The sequence below is a fragment of the Mus musculus genome, chromosome 14 (genome assembly GCF_000001635.26).
Source record: "Mus musculus strain C57BL/6J chromosome 14, GRCm38.p6 C57BL/6J".
NCBI classification, from domain to species: Eukaryota; Metazoa; Chordata; class Mammalia; order Rodentia; family Muridae; genus Mus; species Mus musculus.
Window position 1 is genome coordinate 33,475,199 of NC_000080.6, and position 21,814 is coordinate 33,497,012.

Here is a 21,814-nt window from a genome sequence, read left to right on the forward strand (position 1 = left end):
GGCAAAAAAGCCTGTGATGATGAGGGGGCGCTGCTGGAAGGGTGGGCGGGAGGTTCCTAAGCCTTTTTTGGTAACTTTGATCTGGGCAGATCCTGTAGGGATCCAAAAGCTGCTGGTGATAGTCCAGTCTCTGCTCAAATGATGGCACCTTGAATGCAGTGTCCTTTGAGGGAAAGGATGCTAGGCCTTCATGATGCTGAAGGCATCAAATTCAAAAGGCTAATCCCTAATTCCTGAGGACCACCAACATTTGGCTGTTTATCCTTGTATCAGTGCCAAGGAAAACATCTTTCTACACATTTCTTTGTCAATTACATCCTTAGCATAAATTCCCAGAAAAAAAAAAAAGAATGTGGTGACAGGTATGACATTTCCTTGGCTCATGCTGCACAATGTAGAACTGTTCTATAGACTCAAATAAGGCCAGCATCTCAGCTCTCTGAGGGCAGCAGACTCTGGAAAACTCTAGAATACTGAGTGCCTAACCGTCAAAGAAGCTTGCTTGATAAGTAGAGAAACAATCTCATGGTTGTTTCCAGTTTTGTCTCTTTTGTTTCATTTAGGGTAGACAATACTGCATATTTTAAAGTCATGAATTATAATTTCTTTATGTCTTTTCTTCGAAAAAAGATTTTGTGTGTGTGTGTGTGTGTGTGACAGTGTCAGAGCCACCCCCCCCCCCCAAGAGCTGGAGGTATAGGCAGTTTTTAGTGTCCCATGTGGGTGCTGGAAACTGACATTTCAAGAGCAGTATAAACTATTTGCTCCTATCTGCTGGGCTATCTCTCTAGCCCCAGGGTGCCTATTCTTTAATCTCATTTTCTTGCTTATGTACTCATAATGGGAGCCCCATGGCTCTTTCATCTTTAGCTGCTCATGTAGAAGTCACTTTCAGCTTGGCCTTTATCTCTTACCTCATCTGGCTGTGTCTGCTGCACTGCAGCTTGTAGATGCCACAGGGGAAACTGCTTCCTAATTCCAGGAATGAATTGGGTGTCTGGGTGGGAGAGTGGGAGGGGATGGAGCCAGGAGACAGCTTAGCACCTTCTCTTCCAAAGCCTTACAGAATGGAATGCTGGGAAATGCCTCTGTAGCTCCCACTCTCAGCTCTCACATTGCCTGTCTGGGCAGAAGTGAGATGGCTCATTTAGAGTGGGATACACACAGTTAAGAGATTCCTCTCTAGCCACTGCTGGTAAATAATCTACTCTGGGTGGGTAACTTTGGATGAACGGGAGAACTTTAGTTCTAGAAGAATAGTTCAAAACAAGATTTGATTCCATGGGGCTTATAACAGGGTGAGAACCCACTTGAGCCTCTGCCCTGTCTGTGTTCCCTCAACCAGAGCTTTATTCCTCAGCTGTTGCTTCAGAGAGAAGGAGGATTATGTCCCCTGTGTTGGAGGTGCCTGCCAGAGCTGCCTGACCCTGGCTCCCGAAGGAATCCTGCAGGAGTTCAGTATGTGTTTATCTCCTGCTGGGTTCTCTCTCTCCAGGCACATCTGCTTCCCTGTTGGTGACAGCCTTCTGACCACGTTGCCCTGGGTAACATTTCAGAACATTCTGTAGGTGATAATAATTTGATGACGGGTTTGAAGAATTTTATTTTCAATTTTAATGGATCATTATAAAAAAAAAATCTAAAGAAGTTTAATTCCCAGATAAAATGGGGGTTGTGAGAGAGCCTAGTCTACAGCCCCCTTCTTGCTAACACGGTCTTTAACTTATTATACAATTCGTGATCATTTGAAACTATCAGTTTTCATTTGGCTCAATGACCTTGTGATCTATCCACATTGCTACACATAGCACTCATTGATTTATTTTTCAGTAGTATTTTATGGTTTGACTATAGCACAATATGTATATCCATTCACCAGACAAAGGGTCTTTCAGTTTTTAACAGTTTTTGTGATTATAAACAAAGTTTCTGTTATGAATAATATCAGCAATCATATATAGATTTTCAAAATTCAGACATGTTGTAGGTTTTATCATTACTTTATTCCTTTTGATGGCTGAATGATCGTTCATTGTATGAACATTATGTATTGGCTGATAAACTTATGAGTTGTTGGCTTCTCTCTCTCTCTCTCTCTCTCTTTGTTGTTGTATATTATGCTGAGAAAAAAGTCCCTTTTATTTCTGATTAGCTGAGAAATCATGCACAGGACATGGGGTTTACAAATACCTTTTCTGTATTATTGGCTATGGATAATTTCTCTTTAGCCTGTGGAAGTGATGAGTTATATTAATGGATTTTTTTTTAATGTTACACACCTGGTGTCTTAGTTAGGATTTTATTGCTGTAAAGAGACACCATGACGAAGATAACTCTTATAAAAGCAGGTATTTAATTGGGGCTGGCTTATAGTTTCAGAGATTCAGTCCATTGTCATCGCGATGGGAAGCATGGCAGCATACAGGCAGACATTGTGCTGGAGGATCTGCGAGTTTTCTACCTCTTGATCCAAACGAAGCCAGGAGACTTTCTTCTGCAGGAAATTAGCCAGGAGATTACCTTCCACACTGGGCAGAGCTTGAGCATATGAGGCCTCAAAGTCCACTTCCAAAATGAAACATCAAGGCCACACCTCCTAATTGTGCCACTCCGTATGGGCCAAACATTCAAACATATGAATCTATGGGAGCCATACCTATTCAAATCACCGCACCTGGGTTAAATTCTGCTTGCTAGTGGTATATGATTGTGCTTATTGGATTCAATTTGTTAATATTTTCTGAAGATTTTTTATCTTCACTCCTGATAGAGATTGGCTGTGGTTTTTCCTTCCTGTTAACCCTTTTTCTGGTTTCCATCTTGGGGTAATTCTGGCCTCAGAGAATAGGTTAGAAAATGCTAACTTCTCTTTCATTTCCTGAGTCCTTAGGACGCATGTGATCTTCCCTTCAATGTTTAATATACTTCATGACAGAAACTGTCAGGGTCTGATATTACTTACTGAGTCACTTTCCAGAGATCTGCCTGTCTCAGCTTCCCAGAGCTGGGACATCAAGTGTGTGTCACTATGCCTGGCTTCCTGCCCCACCCCCACCCCCTTTAAATGTGGATTCTGGGATTGAACTTGAGTCTTCTTTGGCAAATACTTTGTTGATTTTGCTGTGTCCTGGGCCTTCTATGTGTAAGTTTCATAGAATATGTCTATTGAGGCATCAGTCACTTTTATCTGAGTTATTAATTGTGGCTGCAGACTTGTTCATGTTATTCCTTTATCCTGGGGTAAGAAGTGATAACTCTTCTTTCATTTTATGATTTGGATGTATATATCTTCTCCCTTTTCTTGGCTTCTTTTGCCTATATGTTTACCAATTTTATTTATATTTGAAGATACAAGCTTTTGGTTTCTCTATTGTTCCCTGTTTTGATTATCCCTCTTACCTTGTTTCCTGCTTTGATTATCCCTTTTACCTATTTTATTATTTGTTCTTTTTTTCTTCAAGTTCATATTGCTCTTCTTTCTGTTGCAGGCTACACGGAAGCTATAGTGTAGATTCAGATCTTTATTCATTCCCAGGTTGCATATTCAGTGTTATACCATTCTGCATAAGCAATGCTTTTATTGCATCTCACACATTTTCAGTTAATTAAAACATATTTTAGGAATGGAGAGATGGCTTAGTGGTTAAAAGCACTGGCAGCTCTTCCAGAGGATCTGGGTTCAATTCCTGGCAACCACATGGTGGCTCACGGCCATCTGTAACCCCAGTCCCAGGGGTTCAGGTGCTCTCTTCTGGCATCTGTGGGCACTACACACATATATACTACATGGAAGGACACACAGGCAAAACATTCATACCCATAATAAATATATTAAAGATAATGTAAATTGTTTTAAATTTTTCTCTTGGGATTTTTTTCTTGCTTCATGAGAGGTTTAATACTCAAATATGTGAGGATTTTAAAGATGTTTTCTGTTATCACAACAAGTGTGTACATATGCATGAATGCATCCCTCTCTTCTCTGTGTATGTATTATGTATATGTGTGTATGCATGTATTTGTGTATGTATGTATGTATGTATTTGTGTGTATGCCTGCTGCATGTGTTAGTGCTTATGTATGTATGTGTGTATGCATGTATATATGTATATATTTGTGTGTATGTCTGCTGTATGTGTTAGAGCATATGTGTGCATGTATGTATGTGTGTATATGTATGTGTGTGTGTATGTATGTATGTATATTATGTATGTCTGCCGCATGTGTTAGGGCATATATGTGTATGTATGTATGTATGTGTGTATGTGTGTATGTATGTATGTATGTATGTATATTATGTATGTCTGCTGCATGTGTTAGGGCATGTGTGTGTATGCATGTATGTTTGTATATATGTGTTAGGGCATATGTGTGTATATGTATATAGGTATGTGTGAATGTATGTGTGTATGTCTGCTGCATGTGTTAAGGCACAGGTGTATGTGCCTGTGGAGGATAGAGGCTGATTTTGAGTGTCTTTCTCTGTCACTTTCTACCTTATATACTGAGGCAGGGTCTCTCACTTGAACCCAGAGCTCCCCGATTTGGCTAGTCTAGCTGGGATTACAGGCAGGCTGCCATGCCGTTTGATGTTTACACGGTACTGGGAATCTGAATCTTAGCCGGCCTTCTTGGGCAGAAAGTGATTTTACTTGTTGAGCCATCTCTGCAGCTCCTCTGCTTCTCATTTATAGTTAAATTCCATGTGAACATATCTATATGATTTCTGTACCTGTAAGTTTGTTCAAGTGTGTTTTATGGTACACAGTTGTGGCAGATCTTGGTGAAAGCCCCATTTGAGCCTGAAAAGAATATATAGTCTGTGGGTAAATTAGTCTCTAAGATGTCAATTGGATCCAGTTGACTGATGAGGTACTCAGTTTAACTGCATCTTTATTGATTTTCTGCCTGCTGAATCTGTTAATTACTGAGAGAAGGCATTGACATCCCCAGCTGCAATAATGCATTGTTTATTTCCACTGCAGTTCTACCAGATTTTGCCTCATGTAGGTGCATGTGTGTGTGTGCCTGTGTGTTCATGTGTGCCTGTGTGCATGTGTGACTGTGTTTATGTGTTTAGCATAGAGTTAATGGGCTTCATCATGACATTTTAAACATGTATACCATCACACTTTGCTCATGTTCTCCCTCTCCTCCTCCTCCTCCTCCTCCTCCTCCTCTTCCTCCTCCTCCTCCTCCTCCTGTTTCTCCTCCTCTTCTTTTTCCTTTGCCCTCTTGCTGCCTCCCAGACAGCCTCCCTTCTGACATACCTCAAACTAGATTGCCCATATCACAGGAAACATGCATATCTGTCTTTCTTTTTCTCCTTGTCTTATCCTCTGGATTCCCTTGTTGCCACTCCAGTCTGGGTAATTTTGCTGTAACATTATATATCTAGCTTCATCCACTTTCTCCCAAGAGATACAATTTCATTTTTGTTTATGGCCAAATAAAACTCCATTGTGTTTCTATAGCACATTTCCTTTACTCATTTATCTGCTGGTAGGCATCTAAGTTGATTCCAAATCTTGACTATTGGGAAGTGTTGCAATCCACATAGATATTACTGTGGTAATCGGACTGAGACACCTTTAGGTATACTGCCGGGTGTGGTATAGCTGGATCATTTAGAAATTTTAATTTTAGCTCTTTAAAAAGGAACCTCCATATTGATTTCCATGATGGCTGCAGTCATTTATGTTTTTGCAAGCAATTTATAAGGGATTGACTGGGGAGTCTCTAAGATCCTCTGCTGTCCAGAGCATACATAGTAAGGACTTTTAAGCCTTGCTGGAGTACTGACCTTGTCACTGTGCAGTGTTCATAACAGTTCTCCTTGTTCTGAAACGACAGTCATTTCTGCAGCTTTCTTGTATTTGTGCTTAGTAGAATGTATTTTCATTCCTCTGCTTATTTTTAATGTATTTTTTTGTCATTTCTCTTTATTTGTTTCAGTTATCTGTTCCTTTATTTTTGAAGTGTGTTTCTTGTAGCCAGTGGAGTAGGGTTTTCTTTTGAAATTATTTGTCAGTTCCTTTCAGTCCTGATCCGCCCGTTTATAATTGAAGTGATAATGAATACACTTGGATGAACAGTGGCTGTGTTAATGACTTTGCTCTCTCCTATGTTTATCTTTGTAAACATCTCAGGTTTGTCCCATTGCTAATAGTACTTGATCATTTTATAGGGTACCATCGATAAGGTTCTATTCCTGGATCAGTTACATGTCTTTTTACAAATGTTTCTCCTGGTTATGCTAGAGTTTGCAGTAAAAATTTACAGTGCACCTGAATCTACTTTTAAACAATTAAAAGTGTGGCTGGGAGCTGAGAGCAGGTGATCTTGGTCTCTCCCCTATCCTGTAGGACTGGCTGGCTGTCACTCATGTTCATTAATTTGGAATGTATTATTGGAACAATATTTTGTCACTACCATTGTTTGAACAATTAGTTTCAGGGATCAACTAAGAATAAGGGAAATAAAGAGGTCTAAGATCTGAATTTGTGGCATTTATAACTTTCTTGTTATTTGAAGAACTTAAAAATTATTTTTTTCAAGCCATATCTTCTGGGGACCAATTTTCTGTTTTTGCTTATCTGAGAAATCTATATACTAACTTTTGAAAAACTTTTTTTTTTTTTTTTTTTTTTTTGCTGGATACAGAGTTGTAGGTCAGTGGTCTTATTTTGGAACTTTAGATATTTTGATTCACTATCTTTTTGCTTGAATATTTTTTTTTAGAAGGGAACTCTAATATACTTCTTATCCTTTTCATTTTAGGAAAGCTGTGATTTTTCTCTGGGGCCTTCCAGGATTTTCTTGTGTTTGGTTTCCAATGTTTTCTGTATGATATGTCCATGTGTTAATTTTATTTATTTATTTTTTTTGTCCTGGTGAATGTTCTTTGAGCTTCCTGGGTCTGTATCTGCTACCAATTTGGAAACTGCTCAGCTGTCACATGTCAGCGCCTCCGCTCTGCCACCGTCCTCTTCCTAAGAGAACAGACAGAGGTTTCAGATTGCACACAGGTCTTGGATAATCTGCTCCACATTTGCCCCCCCCCCCACCCCCAGCCTTGAGTCTCAGTTTAGAAAAGTCTGCATTGACTCTTTCTTCAAAACATGGTCAGCCCACTGAAGCTAATCTTCATGTCTCTTACTATGTGGGTGATTTTGGCAGATCATGTGACTTCTCAACCTTCATAATGGCAAGGACCAATTCCTTGTAACAAATCAGTTTCACATATAGATACACAGATACCCATGCGCACCCTCAGATCCTTGCCCTCATCTTTACATCCCCTCACACCCCCACACCCTTATACCTCCACACCTTCACACCTCCACCCCCCATTCACTCACTCACACTCACACCTTACCCTCCACACTCGCACACACTCACATACCATAGCCCCCACATACTCACACACACTCATACCTCACACCCCTCACACCCCACACCCTCACACCTCCACTCCCCACTCAACCCATTCACACACACTTCACCTCACACACTCACACCTCACACCTCACAGTCCCCACACATTTTGCATGCTGACTCTGTTTCTCTGACCCCAGCTAACATCTGAGGTATCAGCTTCCTCCATTGTTTTGGTTTTCTCTCGCCCACTGTGTTGAAGTTTTTCTAGAAATGTTCTCTTTCTGCCTCTCTCTGTCTGTCTCTGTCTGTCTGTCTGTCTCTGTCTCTCTGTCTCTCTCTGTCTCTCTGTGTCTCTCTGTCTCTCTGTGTCTCTCTGTCTCTGTCTCTCTCTGTCTCTCTCTCTCTTCAGTTTTTTAAGACAGAGTTTCTCTGTGTAGCCCTGGCTTTCCTAGAACTCACCCTGTAGACCAGACTGGCCTTGGAGTCAGAGCTCTGCCTGCCTCTGCCTCCCTAGTGCTTTGACTAAAGGCGTGCACTACTGCCTGGCTAGAAATCCTGACTCCAGTGGCATCTGAGCCGAGCTTTTCAGAGAACAGGGTCTCAACAGACATGAGTTAGCTGAACTTTAACCCAATACCAGATGAAATGGTTCTTTTCATATATAAATCACTAGATTGGTAGAGCATAGAACGTTGATGCTTAACTCAAAGGCTCAAGACACAGTTGCTTTTTAAACTCACAACCTAAAAAAAAAAAAAAAAAAAAAAAAAAAAAGATGCCAACTTAAACGCAGGTGGCTCTAGCTAGCCTTGTTAGCTCACAGGATCCACGCTGAGACAGCCATGTGACTTTTGTAATCATGCAAAAATTAAATTTCACTTTTTTTCATCTGGCGAAGGAACTTTTCTCTTTTCTTTTTTAGGTCTTGTTTGGTTTAAAGCATTTTCATGGGAACTTCAAAGGTTTAAGAAAACCCTGAATGAGGTCAAGCACTGTATTTCCTTCAACTCATCGCCATAAAGTGTGAGAGCTGAGGGTTCAGCCAGCTCGTGCTGAGTCCCACAAGGCTTCAGGAAGGCTGCAGTGGCACCCGCAGGAGAGCAGGTAGGACCCCTTGTGCATGGGCTGAACAGAAGCTGCATCCATAACCTTGAGTTATGTTTTTGACATTTTACTTTAAAAATTTCAGATAATGTCAGGAAGACAGTATGTTTAGACCCACAGACTTTCTCCATTTCTCAAACTAATTGCTTCTTTCAAAAGAAAAGACCAGGCCCCGGGAGCAATATTACCTGTCATGAATTCAATACATTGAAAAGAAACCGGTTATAATTACCTTCTAGTTACATCTAATGATGTGAATTTCTCATTACTACAATAACAAATGATTTAATTTGTAAATAAATGGATTTACATGGGAGCTTATATTTCTTAAGCGAATGAGACTACAGCAAATGCAAGAGACAGTATGTAAAAGACTTGGAGATTGGAGACACACTACCACAAATGGCTCGAAATTGTACCTCTGAATGGGTGCCATTGCCTAAGATACAGATGAGAGCGCCATCCATCTTGGAGCACCACGGAGAGGTGGGCAGTTGGGCAAAACTAACCTGTTACATAGGAACTGGCACCTCAGCCTTACAGATGAGGATGTGTGAGTTCAAGAGTGTCCTTGCTCAGAGTCATGCGTGAACAGTGTTGTCTCCACCATGTGGGTCGGCAATGGAGCTTAGGGGGCCAAGAACAAAAGACACACGTGGAGAAGCAGCACAGGTGCAATTCCAGGCATTGTATGCTTGCTATGGTATGAATCTGGAATGTTCCCCAGATGTTTATGTCCTGAAGTCTCATTGTGATAGGGTTGTCTAAGGGACCAAGGAACCTTTTAGGGGTGGAACCTGCCTAGCCCAACTATATCCCCAGTAGCAGGCCTGTGAAGGTTATACCTAGCTCCACCTCTCACTCTGCTTTCTTTTGGCCATTGTCTTAGTCAATGTTTTATTGCTATGAGGAGACACCATGACCACAGCAACTTTTAAAAAAGAAAGCATTTGACTTGAGGCTTGCTTACAGTTTCAGAGGTTTAATACATTATCATCATGGCAGGGAGCATGGTGGCGTGCAGGCAGAAGTGGTGCTGGAGAAGTTGAGAGTTCTACATCCAGATCTGTAGACAGCAGGAAGAGGAAGCCACTGGGTTGGTGTGGTGGTTTGAAAAGGAACGACCCCCATAAATGATTTGGATGCTTGGTTACCAGGGAGTAGCACTATTTGAGGTTTCAAATGCTCAAGCCAGGCCAAGTATTTCTCTAGTCCTGCTGCCTGCTTATCCTATGTAGAACTCTCAGCTACCTCCTTAGCACCATGTCTGCCTGGGTGCTGCCACGCTTCCCTCCATGATGATAATAGACTAGACCTATGTATAAGCTAGCCCCAGTTAAATGGTTCCCTTTATAAGAGTTGCTGTGGTGTCTTTATGCAGCAATAGAAACCCTAACTAAGAGAGCCTGACTTGGACTTCTGAAAACCCAAAGAACACCCATGGGGTCACACTTCCTTCAACAAGACCACGCTTCCTAATTCCTCTCAAAGAGTGCCACTCCCTGATGACCAAATGCTCAGATATACGAGCTTGTGAGGACCATGTCTGCTCAAACCACCACAGCCATCATGAAAAGAGCTGCCATCACGAACTTCATTGAAATCTTCAATATGGTGGAGAGTGCCTTTGAAATCAAGATGAAGGCAATCTAGCCCTCAGGGTCATTTCTATCAGGTGTTTGGTCACAGTGATGCAGAGGTCACTGCAGAGAACTCTGGAGTCTTTAGTTTGAACAAAGGCTTGAATGGAACAGAAGACTCATTTCCTTTATGGGGAGTGAAGATGCAGCCTGTCTAGTGACAAACTCCTCTTGGATCTTGATTTCAGTGTGGGTGGATAGTTTTCAATGCCTTTCCAAAGGTGCAAGAAGCAGGGTGGTGGGGTTACAGAACAGTGTGGTCAAGATCTCTCTGCAAGCTGTGACTCCTTAGAATTCCCACACCCTCCCTGGTTCTTTCTGGGGTGTCTATTTTGGGGGCCTTGAGACAGTTGAAGCATTTCAGTGAGGGTGAAAATGGGATGTTTACTGTACCTCAGTCCCAGCAAACAGATGGAAACAATTAACACCATATCTTCAAAGTCATGCCTTGGAAGCTGCTCAGAGCCCTGATGCTCGCAAGCCTGATCTGGAGGGTCGAAGCAGAGATGGAAAAAGACAGGAGTCAGGATGAGCTCAACTCCTTTTCTATTCTGAGTGCTTCAATATAATCTCAACAGTTCTGCGATGCAGCAGCTGCTGACCCTGTTCCTCAGAGAACAAAACCGAGGCTCAGAGAGGTTAAGCATATTCCAGTGCACAAGGTCACACAGCCACGGGGTCAGAAAGCTGGGGACTCAATGTCTAAAGCTCACATCATGCCTTGGCCTGAATAATACTCCTCCACAAACTAAACAGAGGGAAGTCCACACCCTCATTTAGGGAATCTATGATGCCTACCTTATATGCAGAAGAGACTGTAGATGCAACCAAGTTAAAGCATCTGACATGGGAGAGTATTCTAGATTATCTAGACGGATCTCACACATCTCGGTGCTCACAAGATGGGGGCAGAGAAGACAGCACGGCTCCAGAGCCAATGCTCAAATGATGTGGCCATAAAACCAGGAATTCTGACAACTGTCTGACACTGAAAAAGGCAAAATGCCCCCTGACTGCTGCCCTTGCCAAGCACCAGGAGGGAGCACAGCCCTCACCCCTGCTAAGCACCAGGAGGGAATGCAGCCCTGAACTCACTCTGATTTCAGCCTTGTAGCCTCTGAAACTATATGAAAATGAATTTATGTTCTTTTAAGTCATCGAGCCTGCAATAATTTGTTACAACAGCCACTAGAACATAATACAGGGCCTGAGATCGAAACCTGGAAGCCAATACTTCAGAGGATATGGAAGGCAGTGCAGATGCTAAGACTGTTAAAAGGAGAGAGAGAAATAAATGATAGAAAGCCACCCAAGGAAGGAGCAGTGCCTGGCCACCAGCTGCCATGGGACCAGGAGGTGTGTGCACTGTTCATAGTCTGCCTCCTGTGGCGGTGCATTTATGCCTTTACTTTGTGGGCATCGATACTCAACCCCAGAGATAAGAATGGGGCCTAGAGACCTGGGCCCAACTTCCCTCCCAGGGCAATCCAGAGGGCTGCATGTCTCTCTAGAAGCCATGGGCCAAGGGCAGAGCTCCTCAATGGATCCTTGATGGAAGCTGGAGAGGGGCCTAGCAAATTCAGGGAGTTACACTGCTCAAGGCCAATAGTCAGTCAAAGACACTTAGGACCTGCAGAAGCCAGCACCTGGTCAATACTGCCCAATATCGTGACAACAAACACACATGGAATCCACTGGGGTAGGTGGCCTGTCACAAGCGGCCACCCAGGTATCATCGATCAGCAGCTGTCTAGGGCATGTGGATGCAGGGTTCTTCCTGCAAGTGGGGTAGTGTAAGCCTTGTCAGTGATGAAGGTCATGCGTACACACACACACACACACAGACACACACACACAGACACACACACACAGACACACACATACACACACAGACACACAGACACACACACACACACACACACACACACACACAGTTGCTCAGCAGCAGGCCTGGGCACGAGGCTCCAGCCTGCCTTTGCTCCAAGTGCACTGCGCTTGTTCTGCACAGCAGCATCCAGCAGCCAGCGGGCCAAGCTTCCTGCTGCTGTTAGGCAAGAACTCACACTGCTCCTGCTAACCTCTGTGACTCTGCCTCCCGTCTCTGTCCTCTGCCTTCTTACCATCTTCTCTACTGTGCAGGGCTCTTATGTTCCTGAATTCTGTTAAGCCTAAGGATATTTGTGTTCCTGCTTTGGATGAACCCACCCTACCTGCACAGAGTGCTTTCATAACCTCTGAGTGTCAGCTCAGATGCCACCTCCTAAGATTCCTTTCCTGATATTCTGTTAAAGGACCCTTTCTCTCCCTGTAACTGTATGCTGTCATACATCAGCTCACCTCAGTCTCTCTGCAGCCTGTCAGTCTGAGATGGAGGTATTTTATTTGCTTACCCGTGCATTGCTGGTTTTCCCATGCCTGTCCCCAGCCCTCACAACAGTAAGGGGTTTTACTGGCTGCTTATCTACTCTGAGAGATTGAAGTACGCTATGCTCTTAATAAACACATGTTAAATAAAGCATGTCTCAGAGAGAATTGCCAAGACAGCCTCGCAGACGGAGGTCTAGCTGCTGCCTCCATGGTCCATGTGAGAAGCACGGCCATGGGTAGTAAGTAGAGTGTGTTAGCTTGCACCCAAACTGGGCTGAGGGCTGCTGCAGGCTGAACGTTAACCACAATGAGTCTTGTCAGGCAGGATGCATGAAAGCCTAGAAGCGCACAGGGTTGAGTCCATGAACGCATCCCCTAGCCTGGGATGGTGAGAGGGTTCTTAGGTCTTGAGATGACTCCAGACGACCTCAGATAATGAGATCCATGGAGACGAGATATAGGAGGAAGGTTCACGAGAGATGAGATGGGGGTTGTGTGTGTCGGCCAGAGCAGTGCCAATGGCTTGGTGCTGTGTTCAGAGATTCCTCACTAGCCGGCTGACCAGACTGATCTGTGAAATGTGATCCCGTATTCTTTTAATAGTTAATAGTACCCTTTTTAGTTCATTGCACAGCAGTACCTTGCCCACCAGACCATTTAGAGAAACTTGGAGAGAAGCCCAGAGGCATCGTGGTGTGATGAAAGGCTTCCCAGCTGCAGACTCTCCAGAATGCTGCTCTGTGAGGCGCATCATGCCATCTCCACAGCCAGCAGAATGTGGAGGAAAAGTGTGTTGCCCTGGAAATCAGGAACACTAGCCTAAGCCCAAAGCCACCTGATGCTGGCCAAGTCATTCTATGTTTGCCCCTCAGTTTCCACATCTGTAAAGTGGGTATGACAACAGCCCATTTATATTCTGTAACCAGGCTGATATGACTGACCCAATCAACACACTGAATTTGGCTTGACATCCGGTAAGCCCTAGGGAAATGGGCTCGTGTTTTCATTGGACGAAATGTTAATTGGCTCTGGAACCACATTTGAAGAACATATTTACTGAGACTTCAGGTTGGTTCTTGACAACTGGCCCAGAGTGGAGTCTGTAAAGTAGACCCACAAGGGCTACTACTGTCCATTGGGATGTCTCCCACAGGCTGCTGGTGTGGAGGATTGTGGCTAAGGGAAAACAGGAATCCGGACGGTTCTAGGCACTTGTGTTCTCCTCTGGCCCCCAGCTATCCCTGGGGCAGGTCATAATACACTGCTGCAGGTCTGGAGCCTGTCCGACAGGGAGTTTGCACAGAAAATGGGGGTGTGCACATTCCTTCCTGCAGAGCCATCATGGTTATGCGTTAGAACAGGTATGAAAACGGGACTGGGGCTGCACTCACTGTGGATGCTGAGATAGTGCCACTTTCCACAGTAAGAACCACAGCTTCAGGTCTCCAGGACCTCTCAGCCTTGGCAACGAGAGAGGTTGGCCCTCGTGAGCACGTGTGTGGTTCATGTTGGATGTTATTCTTCCTTTTAAATCAAGGGTTGCAACTGACCTCTTTTCTGTCACCGTTCCTGGAGCTCTTACTTCTCATGTGGATCCGAATCACTGTCTAGTGTGTGCTAATCTCAGCCTGGAGGATCCCTTTAGCTTTTGGGGGAGGGGCAAATCTACCAGCAACAAATTAGTTTTTGTGTTTATGTGGGAATGCCATCTGGCTTTCAGTTTCCTTTTAGACTTATTTGTGTGTGCATGTGTGTGTTTGTGTGTGTGTGTGTTCTTGCCTGAGTTTACATGCACAATGTGTGTCCAGGAGCCCACAGAGGGCAGCAAAGAGTGCCAGATCTCCTGGAACTGGTAGTTACTGGTGCCACATGGGTCATGGGAACCAAACATGGGTCTTCTGCAAGAGCAGGAAAAGTTCTTAACTGCTATGCCATCTCTCCAGCCCCTCTCCTTTAGTTAAAGGACTGCTTTATTAGGGATAGAATTCTTGACAGCCCTTTTCTTCCCTGCCTGTTGAATACGTCACTCCATTATGTCCCTGAACCAGCATAGGTTTACAGGACAAATCAGCTGTGCGTGTCTTGCTGTAGGATTTGCTGTCTGCTCTTTCTTCCCTTTTTGCTCCTTTCAATGTTCTTTAGTTTATTGCTGGCTTCTTAATTAAGATGTGGTACTCCGTGGGTCTCTGAGCGTATCCTCCTGTGTGCAGCTTAATGTTTTCATTACAGTCAGGGTACTCTCCTCCCTCAGAGATTCCGGCTCCCAGGAAGTTAGTGAAGCTCATGGTGTCCTACAAAGAGCTGAGCAGTTGCTCATTTTTCTTCATTATTTTTTTCTTCCTTTTTCCTAGGCTGATAATCTTCCTTGCCTTACTTTGGAGCTCATCACTTTTTGATGATGTCAGCTTTTGAAGTCCTCTTCATGATGAGTCACTTTAGCCATGGCACTTTTGTCTTTGCTTAGACTTTTGATCTTGTTACTGCTGTTCTCTACTTAGTGAGGAATCCTTCTCCTGTTTCCCTCAGTAGTTTCCCTCCTCCTCCTCCTCCTCCTCCTCCTCCTCCTCCTCCTCCTCCTCCTTCTCCTCCTCTTCTTCCTCCTCTTTGACAAGGACTCTCTACAAAGCCTTGGCTGTCCTGGAACTCACCATTTATACCAGGCTGGCCTTGAACTCAACAGATCCACCTGCCTCTGCTCCCAAGTGCTGGGATAAAGCCCAACTTTCCTTCAGTTCTTTAGACACCATTTTTGTTGGTAATGTGAACCTTTTAAGCAGCTAATATGAAGTCATTGACTAGTAGGTCCAAAACCTGGGTCTCCTTAGGATTGATGACTTGTCTGGCTTTTGTTCTATTTATGGGCCACTTGATAAAAGCTTTATTTCTTTGTATTTTATGTTTATACATGTTTTATCTGCATTTATGTTCATGCTCCACATGAGTGTGGTGCCAGTGGAGTCCAGAATATTCCTTGGGACTGGAAATACAGACAGTTGCAAGCCGCCATGTGGATGCTGGGAGCTGAACTCTGGTCCCTGACAAGAGCATGCCACTGAGACATCTTTCCAGCCCCTGTGGGACATTTTTCTTATTTCCTTGCATGTATAATATTTTTCTAGAGTAGATTAAAAATATGATTTTAAATGATATGGAAGGCACTTCTAGAAAAATCTCCCTCCTGGTCCTCTCCAGGAGTGCCGTGGTTGTTCTTGATTGTGGTTTATGCCTTTAACTACTCTCCAAGCCCTGCATTCTCCATTATGTGTGGCCACTGGGGTCTCCATTCAGTTAATTTAGTAGTCACGTAAGGTTGGTGAGGAATATCTTTAGATGCCTGAATCCAACAAGTCTTCCTAGTCTTTGCTGAGGGTCTTTGCTGGGGTGTCTGCAAACACCAAGGCCAGCAGAGTGTTCATCTGTGTGAGGCAAGAAGGACATCCAATTTAACACGACTCAGTAACTGGTTTTTGGCTCAAACTTCTAAATTCAGACACTGGGCAGTTTACTGTATGCATATTTAAGTACAATACAAGTTGAAAAAAAAAGTTTCCTGGTGTAACACAATCCCCCAGGGCACAAGTACCCATATTCCATCAAAACCCATAGTGTACTTCACTTCTTCCATGAAGCTGGGTTCTGGAGATAGGCTACATGTATTATCGTAAGGACCTAGGGGGGATCTGGTGTGGTCTGTTTCATAGGTCAACAGATATAGGTCATTTATTTGGGTTATTATTCACCTCCAGTCCTGGTTGTTGGAGGTTGGTATAGCCTGGACCTACAGATAGTGCATATCACCAGTCTATTAGCTACCTCCATTCCTGCCTTCTGGGTGGAAAACAGGATATACATCTCTCTCATAAAAGAGACAGTGCTTCATGGTTAACATTCCTGCTTGCCTTTGTGCTTATCTTTAAGCACAAGGACCTCTGTGCTCCCAACAGGTCTTCGAGCAATGCAAGGACATGCCTCCATCCATCTGCTGAGCAGCCCACAAGTCTGGCTTAGCATCTGCTTCCGACTTGTTTGGTTTCTAATGGTGGACTGGAGGTGAATGTTTAGAGCCCTTGTAAGTAGTCCAGAGCACATGTACAACCCTGAACTGGAACAGTTCCTCAAGTAAAAGTGACTTTCTAGGTTCTTGGAACTGTTTGAAGGCTTTCCTAATTGGCTGATGTCTTCTCACTCACCAGCTACTTTATGGATTCTTGGCTCACTTACTGTCTGTACAAATCCTATTGTGATTATGGGCAGCTGCAATGTTAAATAGTTGGCACTGATTATTTTTTTAAAAAATGCCTCTATAGAAACTTCTGTTGGCACCGGAGGAACTCTGAATTGGGTCAATGAAGACCTTTTTTTTTCTTCTTAGAGCATTGTTGGAGGCTAGCTTCAAGATTCTACTTTTTAAAAAGCATGTGTTCTCTGCAAGAGCAGTACATATTCTTAACTGCTGAGCCATCTTTCCAGCCCCAGTACAGATAATTCTTTTGAGAGCTTTCCAGTGGTCATGCTGACAGTTCAGGTAATAACAAGGTCAGAGAATGGGGTTAAAAAGAGGCGCAGCTGCAGCCTAATCCTGTGGTGTTGACGGAGCTGTTCATATCCTCACTGCTTCTGTGAATAGGAAGACTTGGAAAGGCTCTTACTTTGACATTCCATGACACCTTCCCTCCCTCCCTCCCTCCCTCCCTCCCTCCCTCCCTCCCTCCCTCCCTCCCTCCCTCCCTCTCTCTCTCCCTCTCTTCCTTTCCTTTCTTTAAATAATGTCTTCCTTGAGGACTCCAGTTGTTTGACCTACACATTTACCATTTGGACTTTGCAGTTGCATTTCTGACAAAGTCCAATGTGCCTCTTGCACACAGTGTGGCCTTTGTGCAGGAGTTTGGTGTTTGGGTTTCGAGACTGTCTCAGTCCATATGTGTATCTACGTGCACATGCTTATCACGTGTCTGGGGTCGGCAACTCCAGTGAGCTCCAGCAGAGCTTCCACACTTAGATGAGACCTGAGTGCATGTGAGCATGTGTGTTTACATGCATGTTCAGATTTATTTGTTTATTCGGGGTCATATAGCAATTGCATACTTAATTTTATATGATACTAACAAGCTGTTTTCCAGCACACCCTTTGGCTTCACAGTCTCACTGGCTGCGTGAGAGATTGGGCGTCTACGTGTACCCGCTGGCATCTGGGTTATGACAAATGTTTATCTTAGTAATTCCAGAGGGATTTGCAGTATCACATCATTGTGGCCTTAATTTGCATGTCTCTCATATCTAATGATGTTTAATATATTTTTATGGGCTTAATTTGGTATCTGTGCAAATATCTTTGGGGACATGTCTGTCATTTCCTAATTACACTGTTTATTTTCTTGTGTGTGTTTGTACAACTGAGCAAGTGTTCATGTAGGCGAGTGTGGATATACACTTACCATGGCACGTGCATACAGGTCGGAGAATGACCATGGGGATGGTCCTTACCTTCAACCTTGTTTGAGGAAGTGCCCCCCATCGCCCCCACAACCCTTGACAGTGCTGCCTGTCTGCATGTCAGGCTAGTTGGCATGTGAACTTATGGATATTTAACTGTCTGCTCCTCCTACATGGTAGAAGTGACTATAGGCTCTTACGTTGCAGCCAGCTTTTACGGGCGCTGTGAGATTTGAACTCATGTCCTCATGCTTAGGAAGCAAGAGATTGGACCACTGAGCTGTCTCTGAATCCATTTTCTTATTGATGGGTTGTGAGAATTTAAAAGTATACACTTTAAATATGTGTGTCTTTTCTCAGATGTGGTTTTAAAATATTTTATCTTAGTAAAATTTGTTTTTCATACTCTCCATGGGATTTTTCTCAGAACAAAATATTTCACTGATGTCCTATTTATTACTTAAACATCCTTTTATGGGTTATTTTCTTGGTATTATGTTCCCAAAACCTTTTACCAGTCTTAGTCCCTACGTTTTCTCCTTTGCTTCCCTGAAAGGGTATAGTTTGTGAACTATGTTAAATCTACAACCTGCTTTGAGCTAATTTTTGAAAGTTGTGAGGTTTAAGCCTGCACTCAGGGGCTCTGTGAAGAACCCATGGCTGTTTGCTGACAAGGCCTTCCTTCCTCCTTGGCATTGCTGAATTGAAGTGACTTCTCTAGGAGACAGTCTGCCTAACATTTACATTGAAGTTGGGTTTTTTTCTTCTAGTCTTGGCCTCTCCTTGGAATTTTGAGAGTTTTGTCTGCGAATCAAAGCCTTTCTCCCTTATCTCTGATAAAAGCCATTCTCTGTGATTACAGTTAGAAACTTGCAGATAAATGGGAATGTTTAGCTCCTGGTTCTTTATCGGTTTTTAAAGGAAGAAAATGAAAAGACAGAGAAAGTGAAAAGAACGGAACAGAGAGAAAAAGAGAGAAAGGATGGAGAGACCTGGGTTGAGTCCTAATTCATCTCTAGGAGATTTGCGTGGGTAGATATGAGTGTAGAAATGTGGATGTGGTTTGATTCTGAGGAACACAGGCACTGTGTAATGGTCCACGAGGCGCAGTCAGAACACGCAACACCTCAGACATTCACCTGGCTGCTGGCACCGATTCCTGTGTCTGCATCTGTAGGTGTCGGACCCTCAGAGTCAGTGGGCTCAGAGGAGATTGATTTGCCCCAATTATGGACATAGGGCAGGGAGTAAGAGACAAAGACAGGAGAAAGAGGAAGAGGGGAAGGGAGAGGGAGGATGGGCATTTGTCCTGGGAGGACAGAGGACTGCCTCTGGATAGAGAGGAGACAGACACTGCCCATAGGCAAATGGCGGTTTATAAAGGTAAATGAGGAAACCCCATGTTTAGATGAGGTGTTTAAATTTAATTAGGCATGTTAATTAGGTGAGCCAAAGGGAAGCTTTTGATTTGCTGGACCCTGGTAGTGAGCCTCAGGAGGAGGAAGTGGCCAAGTAAGGGAATGGACCTTGGTGGCTAGCTTCAGGAATGCAGTCTATCCGTTTTTAGCAAGGCAGAGGGAATGAGGGAGAAGGGCAAGGCCTGCCACAACCATGGCTGCCATGCTCAGGCTGCCTAGAGTCTCCTCAGTGACTGGAGACCATAGGTGCCCTCATAGAGTCCTTGTGACAAGTCACTGTTCCCAGAGCCCCCTCCAGGTGTCCAGGTGCAGCTGGAAGAGCCAGGGGCCTCCACCCCAGGTGCTGAGCATCAGTGGGCAGCCAGCTTTGCTCAGCACAGAGGCCCAGGCTGCCTGTGGGTTCACTACCCAGCCTGACAAGGTACACCTGCCTTCCAGGCTCTGGCTGCAGAAAAAGCTCTGCTGCCACAAACAGATTAGGAAAAGCCTTAGCCCTTCTAGCTGCCTCCAGCAGGGCTTTGGAGATTAGTGAGGGTGTCTTGGGGGTGGGGGGGGGGCAAGTTGAAATGTCAGCTTTGGTTTAAAGGATCCTTCTAGAAGGAAACAAGGCAGCTCTCCTGGCAGGGGTGCTTCCTGCAGCTTCTTTGTGCATCCTTTCTGCTCTGGAATTTAGGCTCTCTGGCAAGGTAACTCATGTGTCTCAGGCTAAAATGTTGTTAGTCTGGTTTCCCAGACAGAGACGAAGTGTAGGTAATAAGCACTCCCTGGTATGGGGTACTCTCCCAGAGGAGGGGTACTTGCTCCATGTTTCTTGTCATTTCTTCAACCTTTCATCTGAGAGTTAATTTGATCAATTTATTGCTCATTCACCAGGAAGCCACAGACCTGTCTGAACGCCTTTACTTCTCCAGTCTGCTTGCCCTGTGCCTGAGAGGTGTGGAGGATGGGAGCAGGATATCCAGACAGTACCAAGTAGCTGGAGTGATAGAGCAATTCCCCAATTACAGTGCGCTGTCATGTGTGTGTCTTCACAGGCATGAGTGTGGCCTCCGTGACACTTGCTAGTGCCCTGCAGGTCAGAGGAGAAGCCCTCTCTGAGGAGGAAATCTGGTCCCTCTTGTCACTGGCTGCTGAGCGGCTCCTGGAAGACCTACGTAATGGTAAGAGTGTTTGGGGCAACTGAGTCACAGGACACTGAAAGTAAAGCCTCCTAAACGAAGTCCCTTATCTTCCCCATCTGTGATCAACCCTACGCTTTCAGAACAAGACCACAAATGGGACCCACCAGGCAGCTGCAGTGAGAGGTGGCCTGTCTCCAAGGCTTGTGCCACACAACAGAAGAACCAAGAACCAAAGCCTCTGCTGTGGGCTTGCGTAATGCTTATAGAGAGACCAGAGGCAACAACACAGGCCTCTTCTGACACCTGGGACATGCCCACACTCTGTCAGACTCTGTCCCATCAGAAGGCAGAACCCATGTTCTAAACAAGGGAGGTTAATACAAACAGTCACCAAGCTGAGATGTGGAGAAAATGAAGGTGTCAGGATATTCTACTCCTTGGATCCTTGGAGCCGAGGGCGCATCTCCCTCCTAGGTGGGGTGTTGTCCTGATGGAGCTGTGCTTCTAGCTCATGATAATGGTCTCTGGATTATCTGGCCATCTTCAGTCATGGTCTTCAGTCATGGTCCAGGTGGGGCAGAGGCAATTGGCAGGTGATGGTTCACAGAGGGCATGGAAATTAGGACCCTTTGGAATGTGAGTACACTCAGGTGAACAGGCTGACAGTGTTGGCCAGGAAGACCTGAGCCGCAGCACCTATATGGACAGGTCCATGAGAAAATGGTCACAGGGTGAAGCCAGGCCTTGAGGTACAGAAGGGTTTTCATGTCCCAAGGCTGAGTCCAGGACAGAAGTGCTCCTACCTGGTCATTTCATATTCATACTAAGGTCTCCTGGACACAGTAGAAGAGGCCCTACTTCCTGCGAGGTCTCTGCAGAGCCTTCTCTGGGAAGAATTATTCATAGAAATGGTTAAAGGAGACAGGATGGAAAGGCGATTTGGAGGTATGAGGTGTTCAGTTGGCAGATGAAGGAAATACAGAAAACCTACACTTAGGTATCGACTTGGAAGCCCCCTGATTTAGCAGCCCAGCATCAGCATCAGGGCGTGTGAGGCCACACAGCCTCCTCTGGGCACAGAGTCCCAGCACCAGTCAGTAGAGGGAGACCACACACCTTTGTCTTAGCTTCTCTACCTCCTGAACTCTCACTCCTGTCTCCTGTCCTGAGGGATCTGACAAACTGCTGTAGATCTGTTCTATGACCAGCTGCTGCCTCAGGCCCCTGACCAGCCGCAAGGAACTCAGGTCTGCAGCAATTCCCAGCTGGTCTTGACTTTTTTTTTTTTTTTTTGACTATTTAAAACTTTCAGGCCCTTGACAGATTCAGATGTAGGTGCTAAATTCTTGAC

The 21,814-nt window shown here is 44.5% G+C and overlaps 1 protein-coding gene across 1 annotated transcript in view; it reads left to right on the forward strand.

Annotated features, from left to right (window-relative positions):
- The first annotated feature begins 8,302 nt into the window (after window positions 1-8,302).
- Window positions 8,303-21,814, forward strand: part of Frmpd2 (FERM and PDZ domain containing 2) — a 91,769-nt gene continuing 78,257 nt past the window's right edge. The window contains exons 1-2 of the mRNA XM_017316244.1: window positions 8,303-8,484; window positions 20,377-20,502. Coding sequence (XP_017171733.1) covers window positions 20,379-20,502 — 124 coding nt within the window. The 5' untranslated portion in view covers window positions 8,303-8,484; window positions 20,377-20,378. The remainder of the gene's footprint in view (window positions 8,485-20,376; window positions 20,503-21,814) is intronic.